Source organism: Somniosus microcephalus, chromosome 6 (assembly GCF_052327205.1).
Source record: "Somniosus microcephalus isolate GS21.2 chromosome 6, FLI_Smic_1.0, whole genome shotgun sequence".
NCBI classification, from domain to species: Eukaryota; Metazoa; Chordata; class Chondrichthyes; order Squaliformes; family Somniosidae; genus Somniosus; species Somniosus microcephalus.
This window is the reverse complement of record NC_140992.1, coordinates 58,702,111-58,726,238: the sequence shown is the minus strand read 5'-3', so window position 1 is coordinate 58,726,238 and position 24,128 is coordinate 58,702,111. Positions and strand designations below refer to the sequence as shown.

General features: G+C 44.6%; 1 protein-coding gene across 5 annotated transcripts in view; it reads left to right on the top strand.

Moving 5' to 3' along the window:
* The window catches only part of ephb3b (eph receptor B3b), a 99,419-nt gene that overhangs the window by 62,468 nt on the left and 12,823 nt on the right, over positions 1 to 24,128 (top strand). For 3 of the 5 annotated variants that reach the window (XM_085990254.1, XM_085990251.1, XM_085990253.1), the window contains exons 4-11: positions 9,848 to 10,003; positions 14,519 to 14,854; positions 19,408 to 19,532; positions 20,298 to 20,460; positions 21,400 to 21,508; positions 21,636 to 21,700; positions 23,139 to 23,273; positions 23,369 to 23,616. In XM_085990254.1, the coding sequence (XP_085846380.1) occupies positions 9,848 to 10,003; positions 14,519 to 14,854; positions 19,408 to 19,532; positions 20,298 to 20,460; positions 21,400 to 21,508; positions 21,636 to 21,700; positions 23,139 to 23,273; positions 23,369 to 23,616 (1,337 nt within the window). The remainder of the gene's footprint in view (positions 1 to 9,847; positions 10,004 to 14,518; positions 14,855 to 19,407; positions 19,533 to 20,297; positions 20,461 to 21,399; positions 21,509 to 21,635; positions 21,701 to 23,138; positions 23,274 to 23,368; positions 23,617 to 24,128) is intronic. The other 2 variants (XM_085990256.1, XM_085990252.1) reach the window with 1 other exon arrangement.

Below are 24,128 nucleotides of genomic sequence, written 5' to 3'. Positions count from 1 at the left end.
TACTCTTCCTTTAAAGCATTCCCTGGGGAAATCTCTGCCCATGTTACCAGCAATCTGTTTTATTCAACTCAAGATTTTATAGAATATGTTTATAATTGATCTTCACCCAGGTTTCAGTGGAGAAAGTGAGCAAGTCGTTTCATAGCAATCCCTTTTGCTGATGTGGATTTTTTTTAAGCTACAGAAATACTTGCTGAAAAATGGTGCTTTCCCCTCAGATATTGTGAGCTCACTAGGTAGCAGAATACAGGCAAAATCTTTTTTTTAGTCATATCACTAAAGATGTTAGTTAAATCACTTTGACACTAAATTCTTTTGCTGTCTTGGAGTGTTCTGGAAGCAGTTTGCTGCAAGAGATCGGTGTTGACATTGGTCAGATTAGAAAGGAATGAGTTTCCTGTCAGATACTGCTTGCCAAGAGGCCCTTTGTAGATATAGTTTCACTACTGTGATAGTAGCTGGAGTGAGTCTCATATCATAGCAAAGCACTCATTAAGCTTTCACTGTCTAAATAAAACATGGAAGATCACCACCAAATTCGGGAGGTCTGACAAGGGCTGGCTGGCTGAAGCTAACCCACAATGTGCTGAGGTCACTGTACACAATTTTGCAGGGTCAGATCATTTGCCCAATTCCCAACAAAGCTTTGACCTTGTGCCAGCAGGTAGCCTAATGGGGGAATGCACAAAATCTGGGCAGCATCTCAAATTTAAAGGGTTATGCTCACTTAAAGGTAAATAGCTGCACATAGGGACAAATATTGTTTCAGCCTTCATGAATCTTCAAAATAATTTTAAAGTATTGGTTAGCCTTTGTCAGGGCTGGGGAGAGAGTTGAGAAAAGAAGAGCCAGGTAAAAATGAAGTGAATGAAAACTCGGGCCAGATTTTTCCCCTAAAAAAAATGGGTGGGTTTGGAGCGTGGGGGCAGTTAAATTGTTAAAAATGGGATTCCCGACCTGATCCTGCCTCCAACCCGTCCACCTCCGGTTTTAACGGGGAGCAGGGCGGGGAGGGGCAGGCGACCAACCCGCTCCCAGGGGGCGGTACGTCATTTAAAATATTATAATGAGGCTGAAAATCTAGCTGGCTGCGGGCGGGAATCCGAGGCCTCACATACAAATCAGGCCCTGCCATTAAAGTCGGCAGGGCCTGCAGGTAACCCAGCTCGGAGGCGCCCCCGCCCCCAACTTGCTTACCTTGAGAAAATTCTGGCCTTGATGTGGAGGCACAAAATGGAGGGGGAGGAATTGGTCCCCATTGTGCCCGATTTCTGGGTGAAAAATAGTTGTGGACACCAGATTCCGGGTGCGATCTCCCGCACCCGACACCTCCCGAAGTGCGCTGGTTGCCAAATTGGCACTTGGCAGCTTTCGAGTGCTCAGGACACCTACCTAACAAAGGTATTGGGCCCCTTGAATATGCTAATCAGGGGCTTAATGCCTGTTTCAGGACCCCATTGCCACATTTGGCAAAAACTGGGCATGCTTCGCTCAGTTTTTCTGTGTCTACTGCGGCCCAATCACTGGAATTTAATGGAACCGCTGCAGGCTGCTGAAATACAGACAAGTTTTTGTTTTCTTACATACCTTAATGTGGAGCCAGGACTTCTTGGACTTAACCTGTGGGCCAGCTTCACGTCAGAGGCAGATGCCCAGACTGGAAAGTTGCATCAGGATGGCCAGTTGCCGTCTACTGCTTGCCAGTGTTTTGTAGATGAAGCCCAAATTCCAGTAAGTCTCAGATATTCAGCTTTAGGCGTGCGCTGCAGGCACGCTGCCCATTTCGTGCCAGTTTTCGTCGTGAGACCAATTTCTTGTCTGGAGTCTTTAAGCAAGTGACAAAGGTGATACAGCATCCAACCCTCTATTTGATGATTAACAAAGTGGACATATTGTTGCATGAGTGTGAACAGAGTTGCCCTGCTTGGCACTCAAGGCTACCCTTCCCAGAAGACAGCATTGCAGCTCGCTTGTTAGAAGCTGTTGGGCATTGTCTAGTTTGCACGGTACATGGGTACTAACTATCCACTACAACCAGTACTCTTGGGAACCCTGGCACCTGGGAAGCATTCTGTGCCCTGGCAAGCTGCTGCCTTCTTTCCACAGGGAAAGTGGTGAAGATGCTGCCTCTTGAAAGCAAGGCCTCTGTCACTCGCATGATGGAACTATAGACAGAAGACTAACTGATTCGACATATGTTATTGGTGGTAACTTGGAAGGAGCCGGTGACAAAAATGTTATACATTCTTACGAGAAGAGTTATCCTTATTGCAGAAGTTGTCTGCAGATCAGCCTCCAAGAGATGGCACAACTATATGGTAGTCCTCTTGTGAAGCGGAGACGGTGAGACAGGTCTCCTTTGGCAAGACCAGAAATGACTGTCATGGCCAGTAAATGCAGTTGTTGCAATTGTTGAATTTGCCTTCCTCATTTAAACCACGTGGTGATATCGGAACGAGAAAGAAATGACTATCCTCAACACGTTGTTTGCTGTTAAATGAATTGTAGCAGCAAGCAATAGTACTGTAGGAAAGTACTACTGTACAAAAAAATGCAAAAATGGTAAAGTCTGCAGCAACAAAAACTAAACGCAGGAAGAAAATATCAATGAGAATTTTTTTTTTAAGTTCCCATTCGTGTTTTGTTACAGTAATCCAACTTCAGCAGGCTGGAGCAAAGGATTAGTCATGTGATCATTTTATAAGGTGAGCTTAGTGCTAGGGGCTTAGTGGGCCAGAATTTTTTTCTAAATAGCCATGAAATGTAGTGAGGGTTTTATATAAATAATGATCATGGCCTGTAATATAACGTATTTGGCAGCAGTGAAGCCTTTGGAACCTTCCCAGATTTCTTCACCACAAATGTAGCCGCTGTGCACACGGGCACAGTTTTACGATTTCCCCTCTCAGTTAGAGTGGCTTTGCGTTGATAGTGGAGCCAGGAAAAATCGGCTCTATTATCCAGAAGCATTCAGTTTAGGTGGAAAATAATTCTGTTTTTTGAATTACATTTTGATTTTAAGTGGGATTTCGCTTCAGTCATTTCTAATTACACTGGAACCTCGACCTATCTGTGAGAATTTTTACGGGAGTCAAAGTCAGGTGAGGAGCGCAGTGGGATCTATTACTGGGGGAGAGAACATTGGCAGTTGGGGCAAGGCCAGGGGAGGAGTGGTAGTCAGAGCTGGAGGACCAGCTGGAGTCAGGTTGGGAGAGGGACTTTTAACGGCCTTCCTGTAAAATATTACTTACACCAGTTTTTGCAAAGTTCAATAAACTATTACTCATGCAAAAATGTCAGTTAACCTCTTGGATCTACTCATTCAATCTGTGTCCTAAGGCTAACCTTTCAATTTTTGAAATTTAAAACATGAGGGTAATTTTCTCAGGACACGCTAGCAGTAGAGAACCTTGCCTGTTGCTCGTGCATTTTGGAAAATTGTGGCAACGCTCCTGTGATTTTCCAGTATGTGCTCGCAGCTGGTGCGGTTCCTTGCCACCAGCACATCCTCAGAAAATTACTCCAATGTTTACTTCATCCCGATTGGAAACAATTGCATTGTGTGCAGTGGAACATTGACGAACTTCCAGTTTCTGTTATTCATATGGCTGGGAGGTGTGCTGTCTCCATTATTTTGGGTGGCTTTAAACGATCACAGTTAACAGCATAAAGAGTAGAAATGTTTTCAAGTCGAATTTTGTCATATTGTGGGGGACTACGGTCTCCCGTGTAAAGAAATAGGCAACACAGCGAGCTACAAGAAATAGGTCTTTATTCCAACTCTCACAATACAGTACTGAATTTGTGAAGCCCGCGAACCTGTGATGACTCACGGATTGGTCACCTGCTGGAACCTGATTGGTTTTCCTTCTCTAAGCAGCAGGCAAGTCTGAACGTGCCTTATTCCTCTCAGCTTGCAACTGTCTTGCGGGGGGAGGGGAATACAGCAGTTAAAAGGGGATTATACAGGTTTATCTACATACACACAGTGTTTCCCCAATGTGGCAACGCCACATACGCCCCCCCAGAATCCTCGTTAACTGTAAAAGTCAGTCTCTGCGGAGGTTTGACCAAGCGGCCGTAGCGGCTGTAGTAGCCATCTGGCGTGTGAGGAGGGCTGTCTGGGAGGTCGGCCGGTTGGTTCGTCGGCTGGTCTGGCGGCTGGTCTGCCGGTGGGCTGGCTGGACGGGCTGCCGGCGAAGGTGGGGCGGCGGCCGGGAAGTAAGATTCTGGCGTGTCTTGGTCCTCTTGTGGGGCCGCCGCCAACGCGGGAGGTCTGCCCCGCCGTGGGGGAAGAGCCGGCCGAAACGGGAAGCTGAGGGCCAGGTGCACCGGTTTGAGGCGGTCTACTGAAATAAGGTCCGGCTTCCCGCCGACGTCGATAAGAAAAGCTTTGTCCCCCGTCTCCAATACTGGGAAGGGGCCGGTGTATGATGCCTGCAGCGGGCCTCTGTGCACGTCCCGGCGCACGAAGGCGAACTCCGCATGTCGTAAGTCTCGAGGCACGTAGGACGGCTGCGGGCCGTGTTGCGAAGTGGGCACTGGACGGAATTGCTGGGCCGCGTCCTGGTGCAGGGAAAGCTGTCTGGCGGCCGACCACGGCTCCGTTGTCAGGGGGAGGAAGTTGCCTGGTACTCTGAGCGGTTGGCTGTAGACCATCTCGGCCGCGGAGGTCCTCTTTGGGCGCGGAACGCAATCCCAGGAGAACCCAGGGTAGTTTGTCAATCCAGCTGGTGTCGGCCAGGCTGGCGCGGAGGGAGGCTTTCAAAGAACGATGAAAGCGCTCGCAGAGCCCGTTGGCCTGCGGGTGGTAGGCTGTTGTCCTGTGCAACTTGGTGCCGAGGCCGGCGGTGATGGCATTCCACAAGTGGGAGGTGAACTGGGGGCCTCTGCCCGAGGATATGTCGGTCGGCACGCCAAACCGGGCCACCCATGTCGAGACGAATGCTCGCGCGATGTCGGTCGTGGTGGTGGAGGCGAGGGGAACCACCTCGGGCCATCTGGTGGTGCGGTCGACGATCGTGAGCAGGTGTGTAAAACCATGCGACGGTGGCAAGGGGCCTACCAGATCGACGTGGACATGGTCGAAACGCCTCTCGGGCACCGGGAAACACGCCAATGGCGCCTTGGTGTGCTGCTGGACCTTAGCGCGCTGACATGGCACGCATGTGTTGGTCCAGTCTCTCACATCCTTGTGGAGTCCAGGCCAGACGAACTTGGCGGACATAAGTTTCTGAGACGCACGCATCCCTGGATGTGAGAGGCTGTGGATGATGTCGAAAACTCGCTTGCGCCAGGCGGATGGAACGACCGGCCTAGGCGAGGGGACTGAGATGTCGCACAGGAGGGTTGTGCCGGCTGCGTGGAAGTGGATGTCGGCCAGGGTGAGGCTGGTAGTTGACGTCCTGAGGGCCTGGATCTCCGCGTCGGCAGCCTGGTCTCTCGCCATGCTGGCATAGTCGACGCCCAGGTGCACTGCATGGAGCGAGGGTCTTGAGAGGCAGTCGGCCACCAAATTGTCCTTGCCAGCGACGTGGCGGATGTCCGTGGTGAACTCCGAGATGAAGTTGAGTTGGCGCTGTTGGCGCGCGGACCAGGGTTCGGTTACTTTGGCCATGGCGAAAGTGAGCGGCTTGTGGTCCACGAATGCGGTGAACGGCCGGCCTTCCAGAAGGAAACGGAAGTGCCGGATTGCCAGGAACAGGGCCAGGAGCTCTCTGTCGAACGTGCTGTAGGCCTGCTCGTTCTTGCGCAGCTGTCGGCTGAAAAATGCCAGTGGCTGCCACGCGCCTTCGACCCACTGTTGCTGGACGGCGCCGACGGCGTAATCCGAGGCGTCCGTGGTGAGGGCGGTCTTGGCGCCCGGGATGGGGTGGGCCAGTAGTGTGGCGTTGGCCAAGGCGCTTTTGGTCTGGTGGAAGGTTGTCGCCATCTCGTTGGACCAGGTGAGTTGCTCTTTGCCCGTTTTGCCCCTGGTGGCTTCGTAGAGGGGGCGCATGAGTGCGGCGGCCTTGGGCACGAACCGGTGATAGAAATTGACCATCCCCAAAAATTCCTGCAGCGCCTTAACCGAGGTGGGCTGGGGAAAGTCCACCACCGCCTGCACCTTAGAAGGTAGGGGAATGGGCCCCCTTGGCGAGATTCTGTGGCCGAGAAAGTCAATTTGGGCTGCTCCGAACTGGCATTTGGCCGGGTTGACAATTAGCCCGTGTTGGCTGAGGCGCTGGAAAAGGGAGCGCAAATGCGCAATGTGCTCGGCCTTGCTGGTGCTGGCCACGAGGATATCGTCCAGATAGACGAACAGGAAGCTCAGGTCCTGTAGGACGGAGTCCATGAGCCGTTGGAAGGCCTGTGCGGTGTTCTTAAGCCCGAAGGGCATGCGCAGGAACTCGAACAGTCCAAAGGGGGTGATGACCGCCGTCTTCTGGACGTCTGCGTGGTGGACGGGGACCTGATGGTAGCCGCGAATCAGATCGACCTTGGAAAAGACGGACTTTCCTGCTAGGTGTGCCGAGAAGTCTTGGATGTGCGGAATGGGGTATCTATCGGGCGTGGTGGTGTCGTTGAGCCGTCTGTAGTCGCCGCAGGGGCGCCAGCCACTGCCCGGCTTGGGCACAATGTGGAGGGGGGACGATCAAGGGCTGTTCGAGCGGCAGATGATGCCCAGTTTTTCCATCGTGGCGAATTCTTCCTTGGCCACCGCCATCTTGGCTGGGTCCAGGCGTCTGGCTCAAGCGAACACTGGTGGTCCCGTAGTGGCGATGTAATGCTCGACCCCATGCTTGGCTGCCGCGGCTGAGAAGGTCGGTTGTGTGAGCCTCGGGAAATCTGCGAGTAGGCGAGCGTAGTCGTCATGCGCCGGGGCGGAGCAAGACCCGACGAGGGCCGGGCTGTTGCTCTGCTGGCAGGCCAGTGAAGCGAAAGTTGCTGCGTCGATCAGGCGCCTGTCGCGAACGTCGACCAGGAGTCCGTGGGCGCAAAGAAAATCGGCGCCTAACAAAGGATGTGCCACCGAGGCCGTCAAGAAATCCCACGTAAATCGCTGGCCGTTGAAACAAACCTCGGCCCGTCGCTTTCCGAAAGTAGCGATGGCTGCGCCATTTGCCGCCACGAGGGGTGGGCCGCTGCGGCCTGCCTGGATGTCGAGCTGGGAGGCAGGAATTATGCTGCATTGGGCTCCGGTGTCGCAAAGGAATCTGCGCCCTGAAAGAGAGTTGGTTATGTACAGCAGTTTACCTGCGGTGCCGATGGCCATCGTGGCGGCGGGGGTGCGGTCGAGCGGGCCTAGGCGGCGGCGCGGGGCTGGTGCGTTGGGCCGGGCGGCCATCTTGGTTTGATCAAAAGAGCAGGGTGCTCTGCAGCGTTGGGCCTTGTGGCCGAAACGCACGTGGTAGTAGCATAGTTCTGCGGCCTGGCGTGGCGGCGCGCGCTCGGTGGTGTCAGGGAGCCTCGCGGCTGCACAGCCGAGTTGGGCGACGGCGAAAACTTTGTCCGCGGCGGCTGCCAGTTGTACGCAGTCCGTGATCGGGGACCCCACGAGGGCAGTCTGTACCTGCTGAGGAGGCAGGCTGAGGAAAAGGGCCCGAAACAAGAAGCACTGCGGTTCAGAGCCCAGGAGCGCAAGCATCCGGCTCATCAACTGAGTCGGGGTAGAATTGCCGAGGCCTGGTAGTGAGAGAAGCCTGCGGGCCCTCTCCTCCTTGGACAGGTAGTAAGCCTGCAGCAAGCGGCCCTTAATGGTTGAGTACTTGCCGGTCTGTGGTGGGTTCCCCAGCAGGTTGAGAACTTCGGCGGCGGTAGAGCTTGCTAGTGCTGAGACTACGTGGAGGTACCTTTCTTCATCATCGTGAACCCTGCGAAGGGTGAATTGGGCCTCCGAGTGCGCAAACCAAGCTGGTGCTTGGTGTTCCCAGAAGGTGGGGAGCTTCAAGAACGCGGCGCCGGCCGACATCAGGCTGCTGCTGGTTGCCATCGGGTCGTTGCTGGCCTCTGTAGGGCTGCGTGAGTCGGGGGCTTCGGCCGCCGACATTCGGGGTCACCAATGTGGGGGACTACGGTCTCCCGTGTAAAGAAATAGGCAACACAGCGAGCTACAAGAAATAGGTCTTTACTCCAACTCTCACAATACAGTACTGAATTTGTGAAGCCCGTGAACCTGTGATGACTCACGGATTGGTCACCTGCTGGAACCTGATTGGTTTTCCTTCTCTAAGCAGCAGGCAAGTCTGAACGTGCCTTATTCCTCTCAGCTTGCAACTGTCTTGTGGGGGGAGGGGAATACAGCAGTTAAAAGGGGATTATACAGGTTTATCTACATACACACAGTGTTTCCCCAATGTGGCAATGCCACAATATCTCATAGAAAGCAAAAGTGTCAAAATTGTAAAAACAGACACAGTGAGCACATGTTCGCCAATTTAATGGTCAGTGTTCAATGCTGAAGGTAGAATTACAATGGGCCAGAATTTGCTGTCAAAATAACAATGAGGCTATTGGCGCTCATCGTTATTTATGCGTAAATGGTACAGCAACTTCAGGCAAGGGACAGATGTGCGGTTAAATATGAATATCCAAAAGTTGCTGTCAAAATTCCTCCGATCGGCCGCTAACTTCACGTGAATGGTATTTCGCTGTCTGCCTCACCATTGACATGCATTGAATATCGTGAAGTTACTGTATTTGCACGGTAGATGCGAACTAAACTCGCCACAGATATTTAGGGCTAGTAATTAATAGCAAAAGTACCCTTTTAACGATGCGATAAGTGTTACTTACTGCCAATCAACCTCTGGTGCTGAAAATTAACTATTACAAATGTGGAGTCTCATTCCTTCTGGTTTTGAATTTTTTGAGTAATTTAAAAAATGTAAAATTTTAAATTTTAAAATGTTATTTCTTACTTTTCCTTTCTGTCTCTTTTTTTCTCTCTCCCTTAATCCAATCTTTCTCTCTCTTTATTTCTCTTTCTGTGCCTGATTTGACATTGAATTCACCCACTCTAATTCACCCTCCTTCTCAGCCCTTCCTGTGTTTATTTCCCAATTCTTAAATCTTATTGGTTAAGGAGATACCCTGTAGGCTGCCTTGTCCCAGATGCTCTGTTTCCCTCGCTGTCAACTCGCACTTTCAGCAACTTTGTGAGCAAAATTGTTTTGAGCTGAAGGGTGCAGGAGCAAGTCTAACTAACGGCAGACACCGTTAGATGCTCCGATACAGCAAAGTCTGGCCCATTAAATTACAACAGATTACCATCGTCAAATATTACTAGAAATCTGTAAAAAATTGATATTGCGTGCTGTATATTGCAATATAAGCCTGTGCAAAGCCAAAGAAAAATGTTATGTGGTGTGCAGATTTGAGGCGCCTCTTCAGATTCTTTTTGACCATTTTTAAAGTGTTCAGTGTTGGATTCAAGGAACAAAAGCATTTTGCCCTTAGATACTTTGCAAATATGCTTTGCAAATATGGTAGAATACGTTAAGTGTTAAATGTGCTAGTGACATCTAGCAGCAGGACATCAGAACACTGCATCAGCGTTATGATTCCATTATGCTGATACACTACCCACTTTGGACAATCTGAGTCCTGTTTGTGTTGTTTGACTGGAATGTTAACCATTTATGGTTTGATCTGCCATTGCTGCAGCTTGAATATCAGACATTTTTAGGATTATCTCTGGTGGGATCACTTCCTTCCCAAGTAAAATTTACTGATGTTCTTTCCAATTGTGGTTTTGTAAAGCGTTTATTCTTTGTTATAATTGACTTGCTTGCAATGTTTAAAAATCCAAATGTATTTAAAGATAAAAGTGTTGTGTTCCTAATTACTGTTTGTTCTTGGTTTTCAGCTTGTGGCCAAGGAACATTCAAATCCAAACAGGGGGAGGAAAGCTGCTCCCCTTGCCCATCTAACAGCAGGATCAACTCTGAAGCAGCCACCATATGTCCCTGCAGAAACGGATTCTATCGAGCAGACAGTGACCAGCCTGAGATGGGATGCACAAGTTAGTCACTGGCCCCTATCTCTTTATGTCAACAAGAAATGTAGCACATTCTTAGGACAGCATGCCATTCATATCAAGCTCTGTTGATTTCATAGCAAAGATCTATTCTCACCAGAATTGATTATGATTCCAGTACACTGTTCTGACCCATATATGTGTCTTAATCTCCTAGACTATTATAGAGCAATCATATTTCCTTTTTTTCTGCTGTTAGGAGTCCAACTGTGGTCTTTAAAACGTCAACACCACCGACATAGCAAATTTATTAATTTCCAGATCTCTGTTAAGTCTAATGACCCACCGAAATAGCTTTCTTTTTGCTATGTCCTCAGATTTAACTTTTTACCTCAGTGGAGCTTGTTTGTTTTTCAGTAAAATAGTTGAGTCTGAATTCTTCTTTCATATCTTAAAATAATAAATTAAATATTAGTATAATAATGAAATCAAACTAGGGCTAGACTATGTTGAAGGCACACATAAATCCTCACTCTCTTCATTGCTAAATTACACACAGCTGGTATTCTGATCATTTCTGGTTCCTCTTTAAGGCATTATTTTTTGCTTTTTCCTTCATTTCAAGCAGCTCTGTGCTTATTTTTCCGTTCAAATTAAAATGAGTGCAGTTCCTTTGACTTCCTAAACATTGATCAGTGGTGAACAGTCAGATCATCGGAAACCCATAAAAGCTTGACCTTGTCCACCCAAAGTCCAAGGTCCAAATACTCAAGACCACAGTGATCAAAAGCAGCCTTACTCTGCCATAATTTCACATTAATCGAAAAATCTTTAACAACAGATTTTCATACTATTTAACATTGTGCATGTAAACAGAAACACAGCCAAATGGACATGACCAGTGTAGTAATGGGTAACTTCAGACCCATCTGAAAAAATGACATTGCATCTAACCAATTTCCAAATATTTTAAACACTAATCAAGTCCAGTCTTCTCAGCATTGGTACAGTAATTGCATAACCTAAACTGCCTAAGCCAGGATATAATCTTACTCACAGAATATTTTACAGACCTAAATATCAGTTTGTGTTGAGAAGGACTTTAAAGCAGACAATGACTTACAAGAACAAAGACAGCAGTTTTTAAACCACTTCCAAGGCTTTTATAATCTTCTTTCTGTTTCCCCTGTGATCCCAAACCCATTAGTTTTTACTTTTTATGGCACTAGAGGGAACATGCCTGAGACAGATATATTTTTATAGTGCCATTGGGTTATTTGCAGTTTAATTATCTAGCATAGTAAAGGCACCTCTGACACATTAATGACCATGCTGCTAGTCTGTACATTTTAAGCAACCATGTCTGTGTGTAGTTACTGCACATTGATTGTAAACTTGAGCACTATTCAAATGTACATGCGTATTTTGTCCATGTTGGCAGCCTCAGTGCAGATTTGAAACGTTTAGCTGATAACTGAGGTTTTTTTACAATATCTAAGCAAGCCACTAGGTGCTTAGGCTCAGAAATTCCTCACCTTTGTGAAACCTGATCATATGTACTCCTATGAAATTTCTCGTGCAGTGTGCATTCTTTTCTTTTTTTAATCTATTTGTTGAAGTAAATAGCTCAGTACTATTAAAGCATACTGTAGGCACCTTTAAGATACAAGTACCGAAAGATGATTTTTATTGGCTTGACTGAATATTCATGTGAAAATATGTATTTCTTCTTTCAAAAAAGGAAACCTTACATATAATAATCAGTACACTCAAATTTCCCAAAAAATCTCATGTGAGGAGAAAAAATGGTTAAATAATCAAATTAAAACTTGATATATTTCATAGCAATGATTGTCAAGATCTTACTGAGGTACTTGCTGTCACTCATTGAATCAATTTCTATATTTCTGTTAAACAGTATTTTCAATGCTGTGCTTACTTCAAAACACAATAATGGTAGTTATTGTGTTAAATTATATCTGGGAGAGTGGACATGTCCTGCACAAACTCTGATGTGATCATTTGTATCTCACCAAGAGGATTGGGGGGGAAATGAATTCTTTCAGTGGATCAATGTACTGTACTGCATAATGTGACACTGAGCTATACCAGGAAGACTCCAGATTTGATCTCTTGCCTGTGCCAAAGAACCAAAATTGTCATCAAGATTCATGACTTTAAAGGGAAAAAATAAGCCAGAGCTCCTGTTACAGATGAGGACTGGATCAAACTGATCAAATTATTTACCAACACCTAGTGTTCAGCCTCAGATTATGAAAAGTAACTGCTATAGGAAGATACCAGAAGGCTTAAACTCACGGAACCATATGCAGCCATAAGCTTCAGGAGATGAGGGGGTAAAGATGAGGGTCTTTAGCAGTCCCAGTGTAGGGCTTAGCCCTCTGGGACAGCATATCAGGAATTCAGGCATGTACCCCAGGTATAAGGGGAGAAACTCAGGGGTGGGGATTTGAAAGCTCTATAATATTTACCTTAATTTCCAAAAGGCTGTTGATAAAGTTCCACATGAAAGGCTATTAGTTAAACTGTAGGGATTATGGGGAAGCCTTCACCATGAATAAGAAACCGATTTGAAGGGAGCTATGTTCGAGTGGGGGCTATACTGAGGGGGCAGCCTCGGAACACAGTGTTAGGACCACAGCTGGTTCTAATTTTTGTAACTAACCTAGATTCAGGAATCTAAAACAAAGTGGTAAAAGTTGCAGATGATACCAAACTAGGAGGGACAGTTGAATCAGAAGAGGCAGCTTAGAAATTATAGGAATTGGACAACATATGACAGATCAATGACAGATAAAGATAATGCAGACAAGTGTAAGGTATTGTACATAGGAAGGAAAAATAGATGACGCACATAATCAATAAATGGGGTTGAAATAGCTAAAGATGAAGCTGAGAGAGAGCTAGGAGTCTCAGTTGATTTGGCACTAAACATGTCCAATTAATGCAGAACAGCAATCAGCAAAGCCAATAGAATGTTGAACTATATAGCCTACACAGTAGAATATAAGTCAGAGAGAGTCATCATTAAACTGAACAGTGCTCTGGCTACATCCCACCTTGAATACTACATCCATTTCTGGTCACCAAGAGATTCAAGCGCTGTGGCAGTGCAGACAAGAGGCACAAGGTTTATCCCTTGTGCTAGGGGCCTGAGTTATGATGAAAGTCTGGAGAAACTTGGGCTTATCACCATAGAAAGGAAGCATTGGAGAGGTGATCTTCTAGAGGTACACAAAATAGTTAAGGGAATGAAAAAGGTAAATCCAGAATATCTGAATTAAATAGTGAAAATGGAACAATGGGACAGCAATCAACAAAGCCAATAGAAAAAGGTAAATTTTAGGTCTGATATTAAGGAATTCTTCAAATAGAGTGATAACAAGTGTTGAATAAATTTCTAGAATAATGGAGGCAGAAACCCTGAAATTATTTAAGAAACAAGTTGCATATTACAATGAGCAGACTTTAGGATCTTTCTGGATGGATGCATTAATATGGGCTGAATGGCCTTCCTCACCTCTAATTATCTTGTGATTTTGGGAAGAGATTTTTCTAAAAAGGAATACTTAACTCTGGATCGAATCTGCAATGTATCTCTGAAGATCTTAGTGCTAGAGAAAGAAGCAAGTCACTTTACTGTTTATGGGTTTGTCATATTTTTGTTCTGTATTGTGTACTTTAAGTGTTCATTGTTCCTAGGTGCTTCAGACCAAGTAAGTGCAGAATGAACTAAGATGTTAGAAAAACAAAGCAGGGAACCAATAGGTTTGGATTGCAGTTTCAGTTGCTTTTCTATAGGGCCAGTGTGTAGAATCCCTGCTTGATAGTGACCTTAGGGCTGAATAAACGGGAAGACAATTTGTTTTTTTATCTTCTTTCAGACTAGATGTTATCTTTTCTAGAAAGATTCTCTGCAAATAGTTTCCCCTAACACATTAGGTGAAAAAAAGCACTTTACAACATCTACCTAGTATTTAAAGGATTATCACTATCTCCGATGCCTTCCATTTCTTTTATCAGCACAATGCAGGCAACAGACTGGCTGTTAAAAGTACATCTGAAGTTGCTTTCTGACTTCTATAAAATTAGGGTCTCAGATGTTTCCATGGCCGGCTTATCAGTAAAAGCAGAACCCAACCCCAGATGCCTTCTCTGTGAACAGGCTTTAATTACATTTTATAACTTTCCCTTTTTAAAGGATAATTTGCCTTTCCAGTGACCTTCACAGACTGTTTTTAAAGCTGATAAATGTTAGACGTGCTGTGTATAATACCCCTGTTGTCTCATAATGCCAATATCTTTTAATTTAAAAAAGTAGTTCCAAATCTATTCTTATCTGATAATAAAGAAGGCAAGTAAATGTTGTAATCTTCTTCCTGCTAGTATATTTGAGTTATTTTATAGATTAATTAATTGAAATGATTGCTATCTATGAAATAGAATGTGAACAGGTGTTTGCAAGCCAATAATATATACATTGGACGTTCAACATACAATCTAACTTCCATTTTCAATTTCAATTTCAATTTTACTAAGGTGTGCCTTCAGCTGCACGTAATGTTATTTCAAATGTGAACGAGACCTCCCTGAGCTTGGAATGGAGTGAGCCCCGGGATACTGGTGGCCGTGATGACCTGCTCTATAACATCATCTGCAAGAAGTGCAGCGTAGAAGGCAAAATCTGCTCCAGATGTGATGACAATGTCGAGTTTGTCCCACGGCAACTGGGCCTGACGGAAAGGCAGGTGTTTATCAGCAATCTTTTGGCTCACACCCGATATACGTTCGAAATCCAGGCAGTAAATGGCGTCTCCAGCAAGAATTCACACCCTCCCCAGTTTACAGCAGTTAACATTACTACAAATCAGGCTGGTAAGTAGAGCAGTGTTTTAACATTTGAGATGATAATAGCCATATAAAATTGAAACATTCCCATACTTCAGCTCCCCAATAGTTCAGTGGATCAGTGCATTGTACACTGCCCAGTGTGGTACGGAGAACTATAGGTGAGCAAGGTCCTCGGTTCAGTCAAGGTCTGTGCTGAGCTAACTGTTCATAGACAGGTGGCAGTAGAGGTGCTACAGTTGGAAGAAGAAGCGGCCAGGATTCCTACTCTTGATCATTATCCAGTGACTGCTGTTTGACAGCGCATGTGTGTGGCTGTAGAAAGAGGGCAAGTAGGGAGAGGACAGGTTGGGAGAGGACAGGGTTGAACTGCATCCCAGCATGAGTGAGGAGGGGATGGGAGAGATTGGGAGCGAAGGAGGCGAGATATTTTATTTTATTAAAAATGTTGTTAAAAAAGCAGGTAAAACAGCTAAAGCTTATCAAGGAGATTCTGGCAACAAAAAAAAATCATTACACTTAGAGAGAGTGATAGATGACAAGGATTTTAAAGGAGAGGCCACAGGCTGGAAGAGGGTGATGCGCTCAAGCAAGGAAAAGATGTGAGAGGAGTAGAGGACAAGCCTAGAAAGGATTTGGCGATGATGGACATGCTGCCTCCACAACTGTTTGTTGTTTGGGTATGAGGTTGTGTTAAAACGTGTATCTAGATGGGATGGCTTTGGTAAGGAAAAGGGAGTCACTATCCATGAGCCAGATTACCGTCAAATCCTCAGTGAAATTGTGGCTGGGGAGTACCTTGTTCACAAGGGAGTGATCGATAGTGGAGGGCAACACAAAGCGGGCTAGAGTTTGGGGACCTACCGGAGAGCCAGAGAGGGATTGAATGGGGGACAATAGAGAGATGAGGAGGCTAGAAAGATTAACCACTGGTGAATGAGCTGGACGGGATGATTGTTTGGAAAGGGAGAAGAGGCAGTTGGGGCTACTGCTGTGGGAGACACAGTAATGGATACTATTGGTAGCCGTTGAGGAGAATGGATGTGATAGAACAGAGGGAAGTTAAACCTATAGACTGGAGTGACAACAGAAGATGTTGGCAAGGGAGAAGTGTGTAGGGTGGGGACTGAGAGGGGCATGTTGCAGATGACATAAAGAAAAACAATCTGGTAAACTATGGTTATATGTGCCAGCGAAATACTACATACTGTAATAGGTTCAAGGCATAGTCAGCAAATGGTTGGGGCCAAACAACTTCCATAATAAACTTTGGCTTTAATATGTTTGTCACAGTGAAGCAAAAAGATAAGCGGTGCTTATATTGACAGAGACAGTAGTGCCTCACTCTACCAAAGTAAACTGGGCCAAGAACAATTTAGTACAGTGGAAATTCAGTAGCACCAGAATTCTATAATCATTCTCCCCAGCTGTGGTGCAATGATACACACCCACCCCGACAATGGGATGAAAATCAGGCGGGTTCTCCAATGGGCGGACGATCCACTCCGCCACCTCACCAACCCAGGTGGGGAAGGTAAAAATTGCCCCTCATATTTTCTTTCTCAATTAAAGAAAACACAATTGGCACTATTTCTTTCTTCAAAACCATATTTTTACATTTAAAATAAGAGTTTTACTTACTCAGGTAGCTTTTCTTCTTTTTGAAGCAAAATTGTCCTTGGCCAAAGTCAAACTATAAAATCTTTGTATGTTTTTTAAAATTTATTCATGGGATGTGGGCGTCACTGGCGAGGCTGGCATTTATTGCCCATCCCTAATTGCCCTTTAGAAGGTGGTGGTGAGCCGCCTTCTTGAACCACTGCAGTCTGTTGTAGCAGTTTGGTACAACTGAGTGGCCATTTCAGAGGGCAGTTAAGAGTCAACCACATGGCTGTGGGTCTGGAATCATATATAGGGCAGACAGGATAAGGACAGATGATTTCCTTCCCTAAAGGAACCAGATAGGTTTTTATAACAATCCAGTAATTACATGGTCACTCATTACTGATACTAGCTTTCTATTCCAGATTTATTTAAGTAACTGAGTTTAAATTACCCATGCTGCCGCAGTGGGATTTGAACTCACGTCTCTGGATCATTAGTCCAGGCCTCTGGATTACTAGTCCAATAACATAACTACTATGCTACCGTTCTCTACTACTATGTGCTACAGAGCTGGAGTTAAAACTGTATTTACATGTGTTGGAAACTAAGCTTGCACTACTCCCAGCCAGATCTGTAAGCCTTTTGGGAAAAGCACCAGGAAGACTGGCCTGAATGCTTAGCAGCTACTAACCCACTCCTGTTTAAGTTTTTATGAAATGTCTTTTTTCGTTAACAAAATAATAAAGGATGTGGTAGTGTTTTTTTCTGTCAGAATAGTAGTCAATTTTCACACTGTTAATGATTACTAGCATGGCTCAAGTCAGGATGTAACAGCTGGCGATCTCCAATAAACCCTTTTTTTGTCACCTTCAGTTGGTTAATATCACGAATGCATGCGTACAGATATGTGAGAGTGGACCCCTCTTAGCTCTGCCCTGCTCCAATTTGGCCTGTCACTCCACTTCAAAAGCACTTTTGTACAGTCCCTGAAACTGGTGCAGGAAGGAACATTAAAATTCATTTCTTGCAGACGCCATGCTTGTACTAATGCACGTGCCAATGTGAATCATTTGTTGCAGGACAAGAAGCCCCATCAGTATCATTATGGGCCCTGTCCATGTGGTAAAAAAGCAACAAATGTATTTATTTTAATGTTAAAAAGAAAATTTAACTAAAGTATTGCAGCTTCTGGTTAGAAAGAAAACTTGCAAATTAAAAAAAATGTAGCTTTGACACACAATTGTTGCACTAATAAAAAAAATCATCCATTTGCTCTAAGTTTGTAATATCTGCATAGTTTTAGTTTTGATATGTTTTACAGACACACACACATCTGTTTAAAGATTATGTTCTGTTTGTTGAGTCTGTCACCACACAAAGGATACGTGTTGCAATGGCAACAATCCTGTAGATTCCTTAAACTCTTGATTCCAATTATTGAAAGCTCTCGACCCTTGAGAAGAGAGGATTTATTTGAGGGTGGCCATCCTTGGGGTTAGGACTTGTCTGACTTTCACATTAAGCTCCCCTTTTGTACTGTAGCTTATCTTCCCATGATTAGAGCCTGAATATTCATTCATTTGGCACTTTCTATATTATAAGTCTGACACAATGAAACGGTGTTAGGGGACCTGCTAAATCACAGCCTGAAGCAGCTGGTGGGATGCCATCAGGCTTTGTCAGACAGGAATTCACACTGGCAGTCCAGGTGCTGGATGGCGTAGCTGTAATTAGGCCCTGAGAGACGACTGTGTTCTGGGTTAGGCTGTTAAGGGAATCTTGCCTCCAGGCAGTATGTATGTAATTTGTCCATTGATTGGTGTTTAATGGATGGTATTAGCTTCTATTGTTGTGTGACTGGATTAGAGGAGTTGGGCAGCAGGAGCTGTAAATGGAGGAAATCTGAAGTCTTTCTATGGGTAAAACTTTTCAAATAGTTTGGGTTTAAACACTGTAACAGAATGGTGGAACTTGCTCTGTGTACTCACAATTCCATTGGAAACCTTGTATAGAAAGAGAAAGATATCCCTCTTAAAGCACATTGCTGTACAAAACCAGTAAATTAGAAAGCAAGTGAACACATTTGTTGTACATGTGTCTTAGATGAAACATAAACTGTTTCAAAATATTTTCTAATTAATCCATTGCAAATGGAAGAAAAGTTAATTTGTTTAATCTTTATTAATCTCACAAGAGTTTAGAATATAATTAATATAATTTGTACATATTGTGGGCTATAAAACAAGAAAAATGTATTTTTTTCAGTTGTAGCTGAAGTACGGGTGCTTTATAAATAGAATATGCCGTGAGTGCAATGAGATGTGATGAATTACTGCACTCACGAGACGGAACATAGCCTACTGCAGACTTCATCATTTTCGTCACTCACTCATGAAAGTATGCAGCTGCTTAGGACATGCTTTTAAATGAGCATCTCTCCTTGTGATTGATCAAATGAAACAGTACTGTAGAATTGTGGCTTTAAGCTAAGGGCAGGTTTGCACTTTAAGGTGTCAGCCTAGACTCAGTGGTAGAGGTTTGGAGATTTAATAGAGGTTTTTAAAATTATGAAAGATTTTGGCAGAGTGCATAGCAAAAGACTAATTCCTCTGATTGGGGAGGCAGAGAGTCATCAATTTAAAATGATCACTAAGAGATTGAGGAGAGTGTCCAGGAGATTGTTTTTTCTCAAAGGGTTGTTTGGAGTTGTGAATGCTTTGCCAATTCGGAGTGATTGAGGCAGTGACCATTGCATCTTTATAATGGAAAATTGGCTGCGTATTTGAAGCAGAGGAAGAGACAGTGCTATGGGGACAGAGCAGGACAGTGGAATTTGTTTTGGATTGCCATAGTAAAGAGCTGGTATAGATACAATGGGCCAAAAGGCCGCCTTCTGTATGGTTCTGTTGGTGGTGCTTGGTGGCGAGAACTCAAAAAAAACATTGGCAATGTTTAATGCTGTGTGTTCTTTGCAGCTCCTTCTCCTGTGCTCATGGTGCATTTACTGAGAGCCTCTTCAAATAGCATGACTCTATCGTGGCTTGCACCTGAAAAACCCAATGGCATAATTCTGGACTATGAGCTGAAATATCGTGAAAAGGTACAGTAATTCTGTGCATAGTTTAAGAGCCTTGCTGAAAAGATCAGGCATGATGGTACTTTGGTAACATTAATCCCAGACCACTAAGACATTGTCTTACCAATATTTATTTTCAATTCTTTTACAGGTTGAGCGTCCCAAATCCGGAGTTCCGGAATGTTCCAGAATCTGGACTCCGGGACGATTGGTGGCAGGGGTCCGGAATCCGTAAAATGTTCCAGAATCCGGACACCCTGAGGGAGGCTTACCAAAAACCGGAAATAGCGCAACCTGGGCTCAGGCATTTCCGGACTCAGCACGTGTTTCTGGTGTCTGAAGTCCGGAAATATCGCAGCCTGGGCTTGGGCGTTTCCAGACTTCGAACATCAGAAACACGTTCCAAAGTACGGAAAAACCCAAAAACCGGCTCGGCCTTGGTCCCGAGGTTGCCGGATTCGGGACGCTCAACCTGTATATGTGTCTCGTGCAGTTGATTACTGGAAAAAAATCAAATCTTTCAAATTGTGCAAAAGCAAATCTAATTTTGTCATAGCATTTGAAAGAATATGAACAACTTTTCAAAGATCACTTGTAGGTTAATACCCAGAGCATTTTGCATAATCTTTTCAATAATGCATGAAAGACATTTTTTTCACAAAAAATAAACTTCTTCTTAAACTTAACCTTTCTGAGTCATGTGGCTGCTGAGCTGTGGACTGGACAATATACTAGTGACCGTGTGCTGACATTTTTTCCCTCAATATATTTACATTTATTTCAATGCAGGACCAAGATGAATCAACAGCATCAACCATTACAAGTCAAAAAAACACTATTCGTATTGATGGGTTAAAAGCAACTGCTTTTTATGGAGTTCAGGTGCGAGCCAGGACAGTGGCTGGATATGGAAAGTACAGTGAATCTGTAGATTTCCAGACACAGATGCCAAGTATGTCAATTTTATTTAGAGCTTGGCTTTCTGTATTCAACAAAAGTATTTAGAGATATAAAATGAAATTAGTTGCTGATAAATTATTAACATTATGCTAGACGCACTGTTGGAGGAGATTTTAAAATGGCACCGTAGTGCCTGCTGAAATACTTGACATTCATTGACATTTTGCAGACACTGGCATAACAGACAGCTGACTTGATCTGCTTACACCAAACGTGTGATGTCACTTGTACAGAACAGTAATATAATTAAGTTGTTTGCTAACGGTATAACAATATAATCAACTTGTTTTTGACAGAATGTGATTAAGGGTTGCTAAGGTATCGGATTGGTCAAAGTTAAAGGATGCTAAAGTACCAGATTGGCCAAGGAATTAATGTAATATGGTATCTTTCCTGTTTTTAAATTGTATAAAAGGAGCGTGGCTGCTATTGTAAAGCTGAGAAGCTGGCGATTGCACCAAGGGGGTGTATAGCACTTCTCCCAGAGCGCTCTGTAAATAAAAGTGTACTCGCACATTCCAGCAAGGTCCGCAGTAGTCTGAGTTTATTGCTCTATAAGTCGAAGTTGGGTATACGTCGACCCTGTATATCACTGGGTCCGTTCAGGCTCCAATTCGGCGGTAACACGCACTATCAGTATTGCAAAAATATGAGTAATCTAAATCTCTTTTAATTTTTAGGCATTTGTTATAATCTAATAGTAACATTTGTCAAATTTTTTAAGAAAAACAATGAATAAATCCTTGAGAGGTCGGATACAGTGTAGGGCCTTGGGAAGGAAATAATTAGTTAAGACCAGAATTAATTGAAGTGGAGTGTACATATAAAAATATTCACAGATTGTTATGGGCTCTGCATTTCTTTGATTTTCTTCCTATTTGTGTAAAACCACCTTTGGGCTCTTAATTAAAACCTATCTTTTTCCATTTAGGTGAGAATGGGAAAAGCATCCAAGAACAACTGCCCCTGATTGTAGGTTCTGCCACTGCAGGCCTGGTTTTTATTGTAGCTGTGCTTGTGATTGCTTTTGTGTGCATTAGGTAACTAAATATTTTAATTTATTCAAATAAAGCCTTTTGTAAAAATTCTTATTGTGTGTATTTAATGCTTTAAGTATCACAGTAAAGGTTTTATGTATAATGATTTTTTTTCTTATTTTGTATGAAGGAAACGTGGAGGTGGCTCAGAGTCAGAATACACAGAGAAACTTCAGCAATACAGCACTGGCCACAGTAAGTTCTTTCATGAAACCTTTCCGTAAGAAATACATTGGGGTAGAAATTTGTCTAAGCCTGTTTTTAGGCCCGGAATCGGTGCTGTGTAGGCAGCATGTGGTCCAACCAGGTGGCCCAATCAGGAGGGCCAAAACCAGCCCAAAATTGGGCCTCAGGGCTCAGTTCAATAAGTTTGGCGAACTGCAGCACCTGCTGTACCTCCACAGGCATCTGGCACATTTCAGCTATTTGAATTTTGGGCTGCTTGCCTCAGTGGTAACGGCCCCTGGTATGTGTCAGAGGCAAGGTGGGATAGAGTTGCTTTGGGGTTGGGGATAAGGCACTCACGATACTGTGGAGTCATGGGAAGCATTCCTGCTCCTCCTGGCTCCACAGGAATGATTTTATAAAAGTTTTTTTAAAAACTCAAACAATTAGGGGGAAAAATTCGGTATCGCCCCATTTGGGGCGCCATTATTGGCGGTGCGCAGAATTTAGCACCCAGCGCTAATTATCGCCTCCGACAGCAAACTTGGCTTTTATCGCCGCTGGAGGTGATTGGAGCGCTAAATCAGGCGCTTCACACCTGTCTTAAGGCGCAAAGGCCGAGGAGCAAGGCGCTACCTCAGAGCGCAGGCGAAGCAAGGAAGGGCAAATCCAAATAAACCTGCAAAGTGCTGCTCAGTACTCAAAACTCCTTCACACAGTGTTGAATCTGCCCAGAAGTCTCTCTCTCTCTCTCTCTCAGAATGCGTGGTGCAAAAATGTCACCGACAAAAAAAGGCAGGAAGCGGTCGCCTTTAAATAGTGCTCCCCTAGTCCCTTTCTGACAGCATAACGCTCCCCTCAACCTGCCGTTGCTAGCAGCAGGCGGTAAGGCAGGGGGCGCCACTCAATATCCGGTCCGGGGCGCTAACGGGGCGTTGTGCACTCGACTGACGCCACACTCTGCCGGCGCAGGAGATCGTGGCGGTAGTGTTTAGCGCCGCCGCAAAATGTCCAGTTAATTTTGCAAGCGGCACAAACATCGCCGCGCCCGGGCGCTAGTTGTTTTGCGCCCCAATTGGCACCCTCTTAAGGCGCTAACGGGAGGCGCAAACAACTGAATTTTTCCCCCTTAATCTTTTGTTGGAGGCCGCAGTGGATCTTAATTGGAGCAGGCCCAACTTCTGCTCCACTCAGCCCAAAGCAATTTCTCCCATGGGGCCCAAACCAGGCGTTAAGCCCCTCATTTGCATATGTAAGAAGCCTAACGCCTGTTTTAGTCAGCTGCCAGGGATGACTGAAAAATTCCCCGAACCCGTCCCCAAAATCGACTTTCGTTGCTCCCATTTTATGACCGTAAAATGGGCACAACAACATCCAGTTTCTACCTCATTGAGATATTTTAGCTGACCATTGATCCAGAAAGTTGTTCCATTAATGCTATTTTTCACTTTTCTTTATGCACTAATAGTCACACCAGGAATGAAGGTGTATATTGATCCTTTCACCTATGAAGATCCAAATGAAGCTGTCAGAGAATTTGCCAAGGAAATTGATGTATCCTGTGTAAAAATTGAAGAAGTGATTGGAGCAGGTAGACTAAAAGGCATTGACAATCTCTTATACTAAAATATACCTCAATTTATTATGTTTTATGTAATGCTAAATTTGAAATTTAATTTGTGGTCTTTTTTTGTGCAGGTGAATTTGGGGAAGTATGTAGAGGACGCCTTAAACTTCCAGGGCGAAGGGAGATCTTCGTAGCAATAAAGACACTTAAGACTGGATATACTGAAAGACAGCGAAGGGATTTCCTAAGTGAAGCCAGTATTATGGGACAATTTGATCATCCAAATATTATCCATTTGGAGGGAGTGGTCACTAAAAGCCGCCCTGTCATGATTGTTACTGAGTTTATGGAGAACGGTGCCTTGGACTCCTTCCTCAGGGTAAGTGGAAGATTATAAGGCCTCTTATATATAATGGTGCTTTCTATCAAGTGTTCCTTCGCACTAGTTGAAGTAAATGGAAAGGAAAATTAGGTGGCATATATAACAGATGGCCAATCTGCTACTGCCCACTTTGTGGCCCCATCAAAGTTGAACTTTACCCCTATTATTATGTAAGATGCATTTTTCAGTACATGGCTTCCCTCTAAACTTAGATTAAATGTGACACAGCAATATTTAATTTTAATGGAATTTGATGATTTCCTAAGCGGAAGTGAAATGTTATGGTGACAGGGGTTAATATCCTCACTGAAGGCCTGTAAATAAATACAAACGCACTTGGCACATTTCTTTGTGTGATATAGTGCAGGTGTGTTCTTCATGGTCACCTGATTGAAGGGATTTCATTTTTTTCATCAGGGTTGTCTCAGGAATTTCAAAGAAACCTGAGCTCCTCTTTTGCTGCTTTTATAGAAACAGAATACCTAATACATTTTGTTCATTGAATTTCA